Consider the following 13,934-nt stretch of genomic DNA (forward strand, 5'->3'; position numbering starts at 1 on the left):
TCTATATCCTGTCCTGTCCCACATACACAATTAGTGATGGGTTGATTAAAGAACTGTCTTTTTCTTTCACCTCCATATTCTGGGGATATCATTTTGAGGCTTTCTAATGTTGCTACATTGGGCCCCAATATGCAGGTGTTTGGAGAACAGATTCCTTATAAACAGTTCACAGTCCCAAATTCTCAAGATTCCCAATGAATGAAATATGATTGGCCAATGCAGAAGAGTGCAAGCTAATGGTGATAAAAATATCAACTGACAGTTATTGAAAACCTACCATGTGCCAAGCATATGTGTCAGGCCACATACAACCCCTTTCTGCCCCTGAGAAAACTGAAGCTCGGGGTAGTAAAGAAAAAGTCAACCACTGGTAAGTTACAGAGCAGTGATGGCGAACCTATGACACGCATGTCAGAGGTGACACGCAAACTCATTTTTTTGGTTGATTTTTCTTTGTTAAATGGCATTTAAATATATAAAATAAATATCAAAAATATACATCTTTGTTTTACTATGGTTGCGAATATCAAAACATTTCTCTATGTGACACGGCACCAGAGTTAAGTTAGGGTTTTTCAAAATGCTGACACGCCGAGCTCAGAAGGTTCGCCATCACTGTTATAGAGGCAGGAATGGACTCCAGAGCAGTTTAAACCCTGCCCACCCACTGCCTCAAGCTGTCCCTTCACTACATCAGGTGACCAAGCCTCAAGGTTCCCACTCCCCTCTGTTAAGATGTGTATGTGTTTGCATGGGGTGTGATTGTTGTTTCTAAGTCTCCAGTCCTAATGAGATTGCCTTATATGGAAACTTAAGGGAAAATGTAGTTCTCAACTATGAGGGAACCAATCAGAATCCAGGGAGGGGCCTTCGTTAATGCTTGATTTAAATATAATGCCAGAGACTCATACAGTGGGTCAGAGACTATAATAAGCTCCCGTTTTTTCTGTTTAAATGGTTTTTGGTTGTTTTTTCCTTTTAATCTCAAGTTCAATTCTGACTGATCAATTGTTTTGCTGTTCTCTTAAATGGTTCTGTGAAAAGAAGTATTTTTGGTTCGGCTGGTGGGTTGATTTAGCAAGGTTTGAAAGAGAGCTCGATATCTTAGGTTTTCTATCTGGAATTTGATGGTACTGTGAGTGCACTGAGCAGGCAGGAAAGAGAAAGTTTTGGAGGACAAGTTAACTCAGTAACCTGCAGGCTGCTGTTTGTATCACAATTTTAGGCTGAACCAAACACTTACTAAGTAGGCCATACTTGGTCACCATTGTTGGGGGTCCAAAATAATAAAATATTGGTAAAGATGTGTAGCTTGACATCATATATGCTAAACACTCAGAAGGCAAAGAATTCATTAATTTAGCTGGCTTTGGTTCCAATCAAGCAACAAATATTTATTGAACATTTGTGAGTAAAACTCTCAGTACAAAGACAAGAAAAACCAAAATCCTGCCTCTAAGTTCACATCCTAGTTGTGGTAAGACAAACCTGTGGGTTATTAAATAATAAGGCGAGAGTCCCTGAGCACATGCTAGATGAATGAGCCAGACCAAGCATGATGGGGCTTCAGAGAAAGATCATTTGGGGCTAAAATAATATGTAAAAGATGAGGCATTTGAATCAGTGAGGAAGAATGATCAAGCAGAGCTTAGACATGGGATAACAAGATATATTCTGTACATTCAATTTGAACCAGAGAAGTTCAAAATCAAGGTAATGCAGCTTATGACAGGCTCAATATCAAACTGTAGAGCTGTCTTTTATTCCTGTAAGTGGAAATTAGCTGAAGCAATAAAGACATGGTAAGTGCCTGGCTGGGTATTGGAGCAAACGAACAACATACAGGGTGGGGCAAAAGTAGGTCTCAGTTTATTCTAGTTTTTTTTGTGTAGGTTTTTTTTTTTAAATCTCACCCCAGGACATTCTTGGAGAGAAAGAAACATTGATCCCTTGCCTTCCATACATGCCCTGACCCAAACCCACAACCTTTCAGTGCACAGGATAATGCTCAACCAACTGAGCCACTCCAGGCAGGCTATTCTTATTTATTTATTGTATTTTTCATACAAACAACTGTAAACCTACTTTTGCCCCATCCTGTATACAAAGGACTTTGTAGCCACAGTTCAGTAACTTGCCCTAGGTCACACACTAGTAAATGACAGCAAAGCCCCATTATTAAAGCCCCATTATTAAACACAACAATCCAGGAAATATAAAAAACATATGTCCATACAAAAACTTGTACATGAATGTTCATAATAGCCAAAAGGTAAAAACAACCCAAATCTCTATAAACGAATGAACTGGTAAAGAGAATGTGGTATGTCCATACAATGGAATATTTATTCAGCTGTTAATAGAAATGAAGTACTGATACATGCTATAGCCTGGCTGAGCCTTGAAAACATGATGCTAAATAAAAGAAATCAGACACAAAGGACCACATATTCTATGGTTCCATTTATAGGTAATTTCATAGAACCAGAAAATAGATTAGTGGTGGCCTAGGGCTATAGGGGTGGGGAATGGGGAGTAACTGCTAATGGGCATGGAGTTTTTTTGAGGGGGTAAAGGAAAATGTTCTAAATTTAGATTGGGGTGATGGTTTCATGATTATGTGATTATATAGAAAACCACTGAACTGTAATCTTTAAATGAGTAAATTTTATGGTATACAAATTATATCTTGATAAGGCAGTAAAAATTTTTTAATTTAAGCATCTAAGACCACTCCAGGTTTTGATGTGTACAGTGGCACCAGAAGCAAGAGGGAATGTGAAACAGAGTTTGGTGCATAGACCTGGAGCTCGGAAATGGTCAAAGCCAGATAAATGGATGGGACAGGCCAGGCCCCATGCCAGTCCTCCCATCAGAAGGAAAATACAGAAACCAGTGACAGCTTTTTCTGCTGCCAAAGAGTTGACAGTTCTCTGTTATCAACAGACTAACATGTTGGTAAGAATGGGCTAAATTTGTCTTCTTTTGTTCTGCAGTTTTTGAGGAGCCGGAAGATCCAAGCAACCGGTCGTTTTTCTCTGAAATTATCTCTTCGATTTCGGATGTGAAGTTCAGCCACAGTGGGAGGTACATCATGACCAGGGACTATCTGACCGTTAAAGTCTGGGATCTCAACATGGAAAACCGCCCCATCGAGACTTACCAGGTACAGACCACCCTCCACCCATGGGTGCATCGCACACTTCCATTGTGGGCTTCCAAGTCAGCCTCTGCCCACAAGGGCTTATCACAACACAGAAAAATTAAAGTGGTATATCCTGTGGGAACCACAGGATTTAAGAGGAGCTGCATATGGAGGGGCTAGAACTTAATCCTTATCTACTGAGCACTTACTGTGTGATGGATACCGTAGATTCAGATGTGGTCCTGCTCTCCTGACAGTCTGGTAGAGAAGTGAGATGACAAGCAGGGGAGTGAGTGTACGGTAATGATACTGAGGGCCACCTGGGGAGAGAGGCTTTCCTAAAGAAGCAACCCTTCATCTGAGTCTTGACTCCATGAACTAGCCAGAAAAATTGTGTTCTTAGAATAGGGTGTTGAAAGGCCTGGAATCAAGAGGAACACGGTGTGTTCAGAAAGGAACTCTCTGCATCTGGAATAAGGAACACGGGGGCAGAAAGAGCGTGGAGAGTAGGCTCTGGTAAAGTAGATTAGGGTATTTTGTCTTTAGTCTAAGTACAATGGAGAGCCATTAAAAAGTCTTACACAGGAAATGCCATTGTGAATTTTGTTTTTACCATGTGTTTTATAGTTCAACTTGCCAAACGGATTGAAGGAATTTAGGGAGGAGGCAATGGTGGCATGCAGGTGGAGAAGGCGGGAGGATGGAGAGTCTGTGAGGTTTGCTAACTGATTGGGTGTGGAGGGAAGAGGAGTCAGGAAGGCTGTGTAGAGGTTTGTGGACTTACTGACAAAAAGAGACAGTATTGTTTAGAATGGTTGGCTGCTGTTGTTTTAAAGAGGAAGACTAGACTTTGAGGTAGAAAGGATTTGCAGAAGCTAATTCTAGGCAAGAGTACAATGGAAGCAAAGGTCAAGAGGCAGGAATAAACTAGTCTTATTTTAAAGATTCTTGGGTTAGATAAAAAGAAGTGGGGAAATTCTAGACAGAGAAATTTGGTTTACATATTTCTTCTTGAGATATAATGCGCATGCCATATTCACCTTTTCATAGTGTACAATACAGAGGGGTGGTCTGTGCCCAAAGTTGTGGGACTAACATTTTAAAATAAATATTCTGGTTGTGCTGGGGATGAGACAGAGAGAATAGGTATGAGGTTATTGCAACATTCTGGCAAGGGGTGTAAGTAACTTAGATGACAGTATTAGCAATGGAGGTGGTCAGAGTCTTGGAATATATCCAAGGTAAAACCAGTAGGATGGGATGTAAGAGAAAAAGAAGCATCCAGGATCACTCCCAAGATTTTTATGCTGAGCAAAGTTGAGTTGCATTTTATTTGGATGGGAAGTCAAGAGTTTGGCTTTGGACATTTTTAATTGGCTCAACATCCAGAAATAGCAAGCAGGCAGCTCAGTATGAGTCTGGATATATCTTGCCTAGAGAAAAACATTGGACACTTATGAGTATATTGAGGGTATTTAAAGCCTGAGAAAAGAAAGTGGATTTGGCAAGAGAGCTTGAGAAGAAGTGGCCGGGCAGGTAGGAGAAAAATAGAGGAATATCCTAGAAGCCAAGAGCAGAAACTGTCCTGAGGAGGGAGTCATCAGCTGCTGTTGCTGAATCAAGTAAGGACTGAGACGTGACCCTTGGACTTAGTGATGTAGAGATTCTCAGGAACCTCCATGAAAGAGGTGTAGGTGGGTGATGGATGAATGTCTGATTGGAGTGGGTTCAGGATGGACTCTGAATAGAGGACGTGGACATAGTGAATACAGATAACTCTTCCTAGAAATTTTATTCTGAAGGGGAACAGAAACATGGGATACAGGCTTAAAGAAGTTTTATGCCAATAAGCAGCAGCCAACGGAGAGGGAGACAGCTAAAGGAACAAAGTCCTTGAGGGAAGAGGGTCCATTGCAAAATTGGCCTTAGAGGGGAAGATAGTCAATTCATCTATCAAAGAAAGAAGAGTGCAGTAGGCTTGTAAATTATGTGATGGAACTATAGACAGTTTCTTATGTCGATTTTCTCAGTAAAATAAGGTCATCAGCTGAGTGAGGCTGAAGAAAAAGGGTAAAATTCTCATGAAGAGAGTGAATTGACTAGGGCCATGGTCAGCAAACTGCGGCTCGCGAGCCACATGCGGCTCTTTGGCCCCTTGAGTGTGGCTCTTCCTAAGCCTTAGGAGTACCCTAATTAAGTTAATAACAATGTACCTACCTATATAGTTTAAGTTTAAAAAATTTGGCTCTCAAAAGAAATTTCAATCGCTGTACTGTTGATATTTGGCTCTGTTGACTAATGAGTTTGCCGACCACTGGACTAGGGAAATGTAGGGTTACTCAGGGATCTACTTGTGGTTTATATTATTGATTTTAAGTGAGGCTACCTGTATGTGTGTTCCTTCCCAACCACATTCACCTGCTTGGTACAGGTAGGGAAGGGCAGGAAGTTAGATTTAACTAGTGATGGGGTTTTTGCCAAAATGAGTACAGTGGAAAGAGAGAGAGAAAAGCAGGTTTGTTGAAGGTATATAGTACGAGAGTGATTATAATGATGGACCACTGAATTGAAGACAGGTAAGGAGGAAAATAGATCAAATCAGGAAGTAGCAATAGAGCAATAGTTGTTAAAGGAATGACCAAGGAAGCAAAGGACAAAACTCATTAAAAATGATGAGGCCGAGAGACCAGAATATTTGAATCACTAAAGAATGATGGCGGGAATAGTGATGGAGAGGGGATCAGGGAACTTTGGGGACCGTAAAAAGGATGGGTATCAGGGAGTTGAGTTTGTTGGCATGGCTTCAAGGGGCTGAGGACTCTAGGCAGTAATAATTGTGTGGAGCACCAACGAGCCCACCCTGTCCCAGGAGAGCAAAAGTCCTGCCACCACGTGAGCAGCTTTAGGAAAAGCAGATCTTTCCATCAGAAGGAAGAGGAAAAGTTCAGAGAGGAGGTTGAGGACGTCCAGGACTTTAATGACTGACTGTGAGTTCCAGAGGGTGCTGTAACAGGTCTGAGGGCCAGAATTCAAGACCACGTATGGAGTTGAGATAGTTTGTTTACCCCTGTGGTTCAAAGAGCATCCCCTTGTATATTGGGGGTCTGTCCCCCAAAGCATACCCAGACTTAAAGGTCCAACTCCACAGCACCTGCCCCAAGCTCACACAGTCCTCCATCTTCAGTCCATAGGTGTCCTCTTCCAGCTGCACAGACAAACCATCTCGTGTTTCAAACTTTAACACAAAAAAAGGGACAGACGGCAGTGGGAACTGGAACCTGAGCATGGGTGGTATTGACAGAGCCTTGATTAGAGAGAAGTAGATTCCGGTGACACAGTGGTGAGAGCAATTAGTACTTTCATTTTAGGGAAAGGCTTTTAGAACACAGCTAGCTAGCAGTGACATGGAGTAATCAGCCATGTTTAGCTAAGAAGTAGATATTTTAGCACACGCATTGAAATGAAATATCAGGTATTGAAATGAAATATCACTACATTTATATACTATATCAAAGATGGTAAATAAATGCTGATTGAGTGTCTAGAACACTGTTGAAAAAAGACTGTGAGGCCTGCTCCAATGGGAAAGAATCCCATCATCAATTACTAAGGCTTGCCCTGAGCTGTAGACTTAAATATGATGAGCTATTTTCCTTCTTCTATTTCCTATAGAAGAAGGAATGGCAACTTGTGAGCCAAATCCAGCCCTGCCTCTGTTTATGTGAATAAAGTTTTATTGAAACACAGCCACACCCAATTATTTTGCATATTGTCTATGGCTGCTTTCATGCTACAATGGCAAAGTTGAGTGGTTGTGACAGAGGCCATGAGGCCCACAAAACCTAAAATATTTACTATCTGACCCTTTACTGGAAAAATGTGTCAATCCCTGAAATATAAGAACAAACCAATAGAGTCTGCTCTTGGTAGGCCTCATGAGCAGACCATTAACTACCAACATCAGACTTCCACAAGTACATAATTGAGAACCCCTGGATTGGAAGACTCAGTGTCAAAAAGGTCAAACACAGTCTAATATGAACACAGAAGCAAAATAATATTTGGAACATGAAGCATCGAATAAGATGAATTTCAAGTTCTCTCTTGCTCTGTTTTCTAAGTGTTTCTCGTGTATATATCTTACCTTATTCTTGCCTCTGATGGAGAAAGATGCATCTTGTTTGCCTAAAATTTTTAACAACAGAACATAAATGCAACATACCTTCACAGTAGCTCTTCTTTTCCTTCAGATGCCTTCAGTTGGAGGCAGGCAGGAGCTTCCCAGAATATCGATGCTGGGAGGAGAAAATACTAGTTCAGACAAGGTTTTCCCCTGAATCCTTCCTTTTATCCTTCAGGAATTACTTATGGATAGTCACAGGGATGTAAAGGAAATACAGTCAAGAATATTGTAACAACTGTATATGGTGTCAAATGGGTACTAGACTTATTGTGGTGATCACTTAATAAGTTATAGAAATGTCTAAGCATGGTGTTGTGCCTGAAACTAATATAATATTGCATGTCAACTGTAACAGAAAAATAAATTTAAAAATTATTTATTGAGTTACTGGTGGTGTGGTTCCCACTAATGGGCCCATACTTCCAAAGCTCACACATTCTGACACTTATTACTCACCTGTGCTGTTTCTATAAGCAAAGATGAAGGATCAGGAAAGGTTCATCAAGGAGAGGACAGCCTGGGTCAGGCCTGAAAAGGCATACCACCACCCTCTTTCTAAACCTTACTGCTCTATCCTCTCCCTCCCTATCAAAATCCTAATTATTTTAAAGATAATAGTTGATACTTCTCCTACCAAAGGAAGGAAGTTGGATGATCATAGTGAAGCAAAAGAATGTGGGACTCTGAGAAGTGCTGCATTATACAAACCTGCTTAACCAAGGGTTTGCAAAACTTATTTCCCCTTTTTAGCATACTCACATCTGTGCCTGGCCTTAAAAGTGCTCCATGCTAGCCCTAACCGGTTTGGCTCAGTGGATAGAGCGTCGGCCTGCGGACTCAAGGGTCCCAGGTTCGATTCCGGTCAAGGGCATGTACCTTGGTTGCAGGCACATCCCCAGTAGGGGGTGTGCAGGAGGCAGCCGATCAATGTTTCTCTCTCATCGATGTTTCTAACTCTCTATCCCTCTCCCTTCCTCTCTGTAAAAAAAATCAATAAAATATATATATTTTTAAAAAGTGCTCCGTACCAGATAAGAGGGAGGAGGAGAGAAGGCTAAGCATCTGTTTGCTCATCTTTCCCCTCCAACAGGAGAGCTGGAGTGTCGGGATCAGAGATTTGGCTCCCATTGCCCCCTGGATTCACTCCCAGCCCAACTCCTCTCCGTCCCCCACGCATTACACACAGCCCAGAAGCAAGTCAGTGATAAAGGCCAGAATCAACACTTTCTAGAAACGAGACCCATGCTGAGTCCCTTAACTCCACCATCACCTTTTTCATAGAAAGTAGTGTCTGGTGCTTTGAGGGAATGGGGAGAACAGTCAAGACATGGAGTAAACAGAAGTATGGCCCAGAAACCAATCCTGTCTGCCACCTGTTGTTATAAATAAAGTTTTACTTGAACACTTCCCTGCTCATTTGTTTATGTATTGCCTGTGGCTACTTTTGCATTACAGGGGCAGAGCTGAGTGGTTGCAACAGAGGGCCATATGGCCCTTTATATTGTAAAAAGTTTGCCAGCCCCTGGTCAATACCCAGAATCAGCCCTCTTTTGCCCTCAGACGCTCTTCTGGTTTTATGCTCAAAAATTCTTAACAGTCACTCAAGATTTTCATCCCTACAAACAGAAATGGCCTTCTGAGCCACTTCAATATGCCCCAAAGGTGGCAGAAAGGGAGAGAATTAGTTAATTTGCAGCAGAGATACCAAGTACAGAACACAAGTCTCATTCTTGCATCCCCCTTCCCCACCCACAGCCCTGAAGCAGACACCCTGGCAAGGCCCAGAACCTTGGGGGAACAACAGAGCCACGGTGGAGGAAATTGATTTGCAGTTAGCAATACACTGTCCCATGACTCAGCGAGCTTGTAAATACCCAAAACGTGTACGGCCACATGGGATGAATCTTACCTCAGTCCTTTGTCCAGTACTCAGCACACAGCTGCGCCTGAGGTCAGCATCCCGCTGGACTCTGGACTCAGGAGAGGCGAGGGGCTCAGGCTGCAAGACAAGGGAGAATGAACCATCACTCTAAATCTGAACACAGTGACACATGCTTTTCCTACCATCCTTCTACCTTCACCCAGGTCTGTCTCCCCGTTGGCCTCATCTCAGGTCATTATCGCGGCTTTTGTGTGGGACTGAGACCCCGTGTACTATAGTACAGTGAGGCTAATGAGGCAGAGCGAGTGGGGGAGGCAGATTGCTAGAGTAGAAAGTGGGTGCCCTGGAACCCAAATACAGGGGTTCAGTTCCCATCCTGTCATGTTCTTTCCTGTGTGATCTTGGACACATGATGTCATACCCTGCACTTCATGCTTCATTAAAATGAAGTGGATGATGGTCCCTACATCCTGAGATGAGATTTTATGGATAAAGCACCTGGCTAATCACAAGTAACATACTATGTACGCCTATTATTATCACCACTCCTTACTACTGGGCCCTGTTGGGTGCCACTGCCCACCTACCAAGCTTGTTTGATCCATCTAGCCACATAAGCAGCCCATCCTAATGCCCCACAGCTGGAAAGGGCCGCGCCTGGTTTCAGACTGGGACCACCTGGATCGAGGCGCGTTTACACCAAAAGAATTAACAGCTCACGTCAACAGAGGAGGTATTCACAGACATCATCCTTTTTTAAAATAATTGATTCTGTTGCTGTATTTCTTCCTCAGGTTCATGACTACCTCCGCAGCAAATTGTGCTCCCTCTACGAAAACGACTGCATTTTTGATAAATTCGAGTGCGTGTGGAATGGGTCAGACAGGTAAGAAAGGCTCAGTGGCCGGGAGCCTCCCAAAGGCCGGCCCTCTCCTGGCGGAGGCCTGGGTGGTTTCTCTTCCATGGATGTCAATGTCAGGTCCCAAGGCCTGGCAGGGATGCCTTGTGTGGGTCACCGGATGCCCCTGGGGTCAGGCCTGGGAAGAAGGGAAGGACGTAGTGAGACCCTTGACTCCTCTTTCAGGAGCAGCGCAGGTGACCCTTTGACATCAACGAGAAAACCTGATCTTTTACACACAAGACCCCCGCAGGGCCAGGCCAGCATGCCGAAAATGGAGAGCACTAATGATCCTCCCTCAGATCCCAGCACGAACGGTTCACGTGACTGCAAACTTTCTAGATCGAAAATTATTTCTTGAAGCTGCTAGTGTAGACTTGGCCAAAGGCCCCGGCGGCTCATTAGCTGAATGCTAGCCGGCCCCATTTATCACATTCCCTCTACGTGATTTATTACTGTTTTAAGGCCTTTGATTTCAACAATGCTTCATATTACCTCCCAATAGTTCATTTTTAGTTTGACAAATACAGATGAATCTCTGAGTTCCAGGAGAACTTGGCTCAGGCTTCCAGGGGCTGTCCCTGGTGAAGGCGGCACCAGCACTACAGTATTGCCTAGAACAGTGATGGCGAACCTTTTGAGCTCGGCGGGTCAGCATTTTGAAAAACCCTAACTTAACTCTGGTGCCGTGTCACATATAGAAATTTTTTTATCTTTGCAACCATAGTAAAACAAAGACTTATATTTTTGATATTTATTTTATATATTTAAATGCCATTTAACAAAGAAAAATCAACCAAAAAAATGAGTATGCGTGTCATAGGTTCGCCATCACTGGCCTAGAAGCACAGATATCGATGGTGCCAAAGCCCTCGGAGAGTCACGCTTTTAGTGAGGGGGAGCTGTCCCTGTCCCTTATTTGGCCTTCTTAGCCAATGACCCAGAACGCAATCCACATAGCCGGGAAGAAATCCCCCTATGGCAGAAGACCCAAGTCAGCCCATCCAGCTGGCATAGGACGGGGGGGGGGGGGGGGGGGGTGGCGCAAAGCAATTGTGATATATGAACAAAAGCTCCTACAGGGGAAAGAAGCTAGCCAGCCCTGTTATTTTATTACTTATTTATATATAATGTATTTGTTTATTAATTGTACATATTATTGTGTATTTGTTGTCATTGCTCTCATTTCCCCCTCTATCTTAGCCTAGATTCAAAAACTACACTTATTAAGCACCTACTGTGTACCAGGCACCTTCACACACATTATGTTATTTAATCCTGACCATGGATTAAATAACAGAATGTTATTTAACATAAACAACATAAAAATGTTAGAAAATGGGACTCTGCCATTTACTGGGCCCTGTTTGGTACCACTGTCCACCCATACAACCTTGTTTGATCCGTCTAGCCACGCAAGCAGCTCACCGGCCCATCCTAACGCCCACAGCTGGGGAGGGCCTTCGAGGTCAGCTTTAAATATGCACAATGCTTCATGGTTTCAAAGTGCTCCTGCTCTCCTCACCTTCTCCAGCCTCACAATCCTGAGCCCCACAACCTGTGACTCACTGACTGAACCCCAGAACAGAAAGGAATCTAGGGAACAGCGGTAATTAACAAGGAAGCTTATCACGATCCGTATTTCCAGGTCCAAGGCTTGTTGCTCTTGGCGACCGCGAAGGACATCAGCAGTCGCACTCTAGAGCAGTGGTTCCCAAACTTATTTGGCCTACCGTCCCCTTTCCAGAAAAAAATATTACTCAGCCCCTGGAAATTAATTTTTTTTTAATTTTAATAGCAGTTACTCATCGCCCCCAAATGCACCTGTGGCCATCACCGCCCCCCTGGATCGCTGCAGCACCCACCGGGGGGCGGTAGCGCCCACTTTGGGAATCACTGCTCTAGAGCCTGTTTGGGTGTTTTTAATAAAATGTCTGGTGCCATCAGCAGGCCACAGAGTGGTGGGGCGTGCTTTAGAAAGGCACCGTAGGGACGTGTGACGGCCCTTTTCCCCACAGCACTCAGTTGCACCATTTCCTCTCTGCCTTTCAGCGTCATCATGACCGGCTCCTACAACAACTTCTTCAGGATGTTTGACCGAAACACCAAGCGTGATGTCACCCTGGAGGCCTCGAGGGAAAACAGCAAACCCCGGGCTATCCTGAAACCGCGAAAAGTGTGCGTGGGGGGCAAGCGGAGAAAAGACGAGATCAGCGTCGACAGCCTGGACTTTAGCAAAAAGATCTTGCATACAGCTTGGCATCCTTCAGAAAATATTATAGCAGTGGCGGCTACAAATAACCTATATATATTCCAGGACAAGGTTAACTAGGAGGACAAGTTATTATTGCTTAATAATCTCACATACTGAATACTAGTCAAACATGTTTTTAAATGTTTCTTTGGGTCTTCATTTGATGCATTGACTTTCATTTCCCTACACGGAAAACAACTGGGATAGAGTTCAAAGGAGTCCAACTTTCCCATATCCCCAGTTCTAAGACACTTTTGTCCAACCCAATAGGTCCCGGACACTTCTGTTTAGAATTGAGAGCTGCCAGCTAACAGTAATTCTTCCATAGTTGACCTGAATTTCTGATGCTTTTCTTTGCCCAGTTTTCTCTGGTGGGTCCCGTGTTTTGTTGCTAGGTGTCTGCTGAGATAAAATGAGGTTGTCTGTAGTATTTAAAGTGAAAAGGGATACGTTTTTTTTTAATTAAACAATTCCCTTTGATTGAAAAATTCAACAAAAAAATAAACACCGTTTACTCTACTCTTTAGAGAAATGCTCCTTGTTTTGTGAGAAAGAAAAAAAAAAGAACTAGTCAGCATCTCCTGCCTCAACAGCACTTTTTTTTTTGCCATTTTCTTTTTTAACAATTTCATTTGAGCCAGAGATTTATCTCATGAGGCTGTGAAGGGGATGCTGAATGAGAAGGGGAGGACCGCATCAGCACTGCTATAGTCTTTCATTTGTAAGCGCCATAGAAAGAGCCTGAGAATCTGGCTGGGAAGCACCGCGAGTGCTTCAGGGGGCATAAAGGGAGCGCTTCTACACGGCGCTTCTCAGGGCTGGCTTGGCAAGGCCACGGGGGCCAGATTCCATCAGCCGCTCTGTTCCTCTTGCTTTTTGTCATTTTAAATGGCTCCATATAATCCTGTACTTACACGTTCCCTGGCTTTTTCTCTTCACCCTTTTCCAGCTTACTTACTCCACTGACTTCTAAAGGCCGGGCCCTGGTTGTTTCTTAGCTGGCGTTCTGCATGAAGCTGGAGGCTGCGGGGACCAGCCCTGGCTCCCTGAGCAAGGCTGGCCTGTCCTTTTTGGGCGTGTCTCCTGAGCAGGCCCCCTCCCCTCTTCCTGGGTTTGGTAACCAAAAGGAACAACCCATCGATCTCCACTGTCGCTAGAACCGATACAGCCAATAAAAATGCTGATTTGTACAGTCTAATCGAGCACTTCTAACCCTCCCCAAGCTCACCATCTGCAAAAAATGGAATCCGGGGGAATGGAGATGCTTTGACATTAGAGTGACGTCGGCTTAAATCTGTGGAGGCTGGTTCGTCCTTCCCCCAAGTTGAAGATTCAAACTAAAACTTCCAGAAGGTTCATGTGGCACACCTCTGAGAAGGAGACGGAGTGGTGGATTTACAGAGACATACGGTCACACTTGTATAAAGAGGACACGAGGGCAGAGATCTTGGTTCAGGTTGCTTTTCAGGCTTTATTAAATTAAGCCCTTCCGACCTGCAGAAAAATCACGCATTCCCATTTTTAACCCGGGCGCGCACTGATTAATGTAAAAAGCAAAACAAAGCAACCAAA

At 43.6% G+C, this 13,934-nt stretch overlaps 1 protein-coding gene across 1 annotated transcript in view; it reads left to right on the forward strand.

Annotated features, from left to right (window-relative positions):
• Positions 1 to 12,503, forward strand: part of LOC102423271 (serine/threonine-protein phosphatase 2A 55 kDa regulatory subunit B beta isoform) — a gene marked incomplete at its 5' end in the record, with an annotated part of 31,130 nt that extends 18,627 nt beyond the window's left edge. The window contains 3 exons of the mRNA XM_006108131.3: positions 2,997 to 3,166; positions 10,005 to 10,096; positions 12,161 to 12,503. Coding sequence (XP_006108193.3) covers positions 2,997 to 3,166; positions 10,005 to 10,096; positions 12,161 to 12,440 — 542 coding nt within the window. The remainder of the gene's footprint in view (positions 1 to 2,996; positions 3,167 to 10,004; positions 10,097 to 12,160) is intronic.
• Positions 12,504 to 13,934: the final 1,431 nt, after the last annotated feature.

Source organism: Myotis lucifugus, unplaced genomic scaffold (genome assembly GCF_000147115.1).
Source record: "Myotis lucifugus unplaced genomic scaffold, Myoluc2.0 scaffold_1794, whole genome shotgun sequence".
Lineage (NCBI taxonomy): Eukaryota > Metazoa > Chordata > Mammalia > Chiroptera > Vespertilionidae > Myotis > Myotis lucifugus.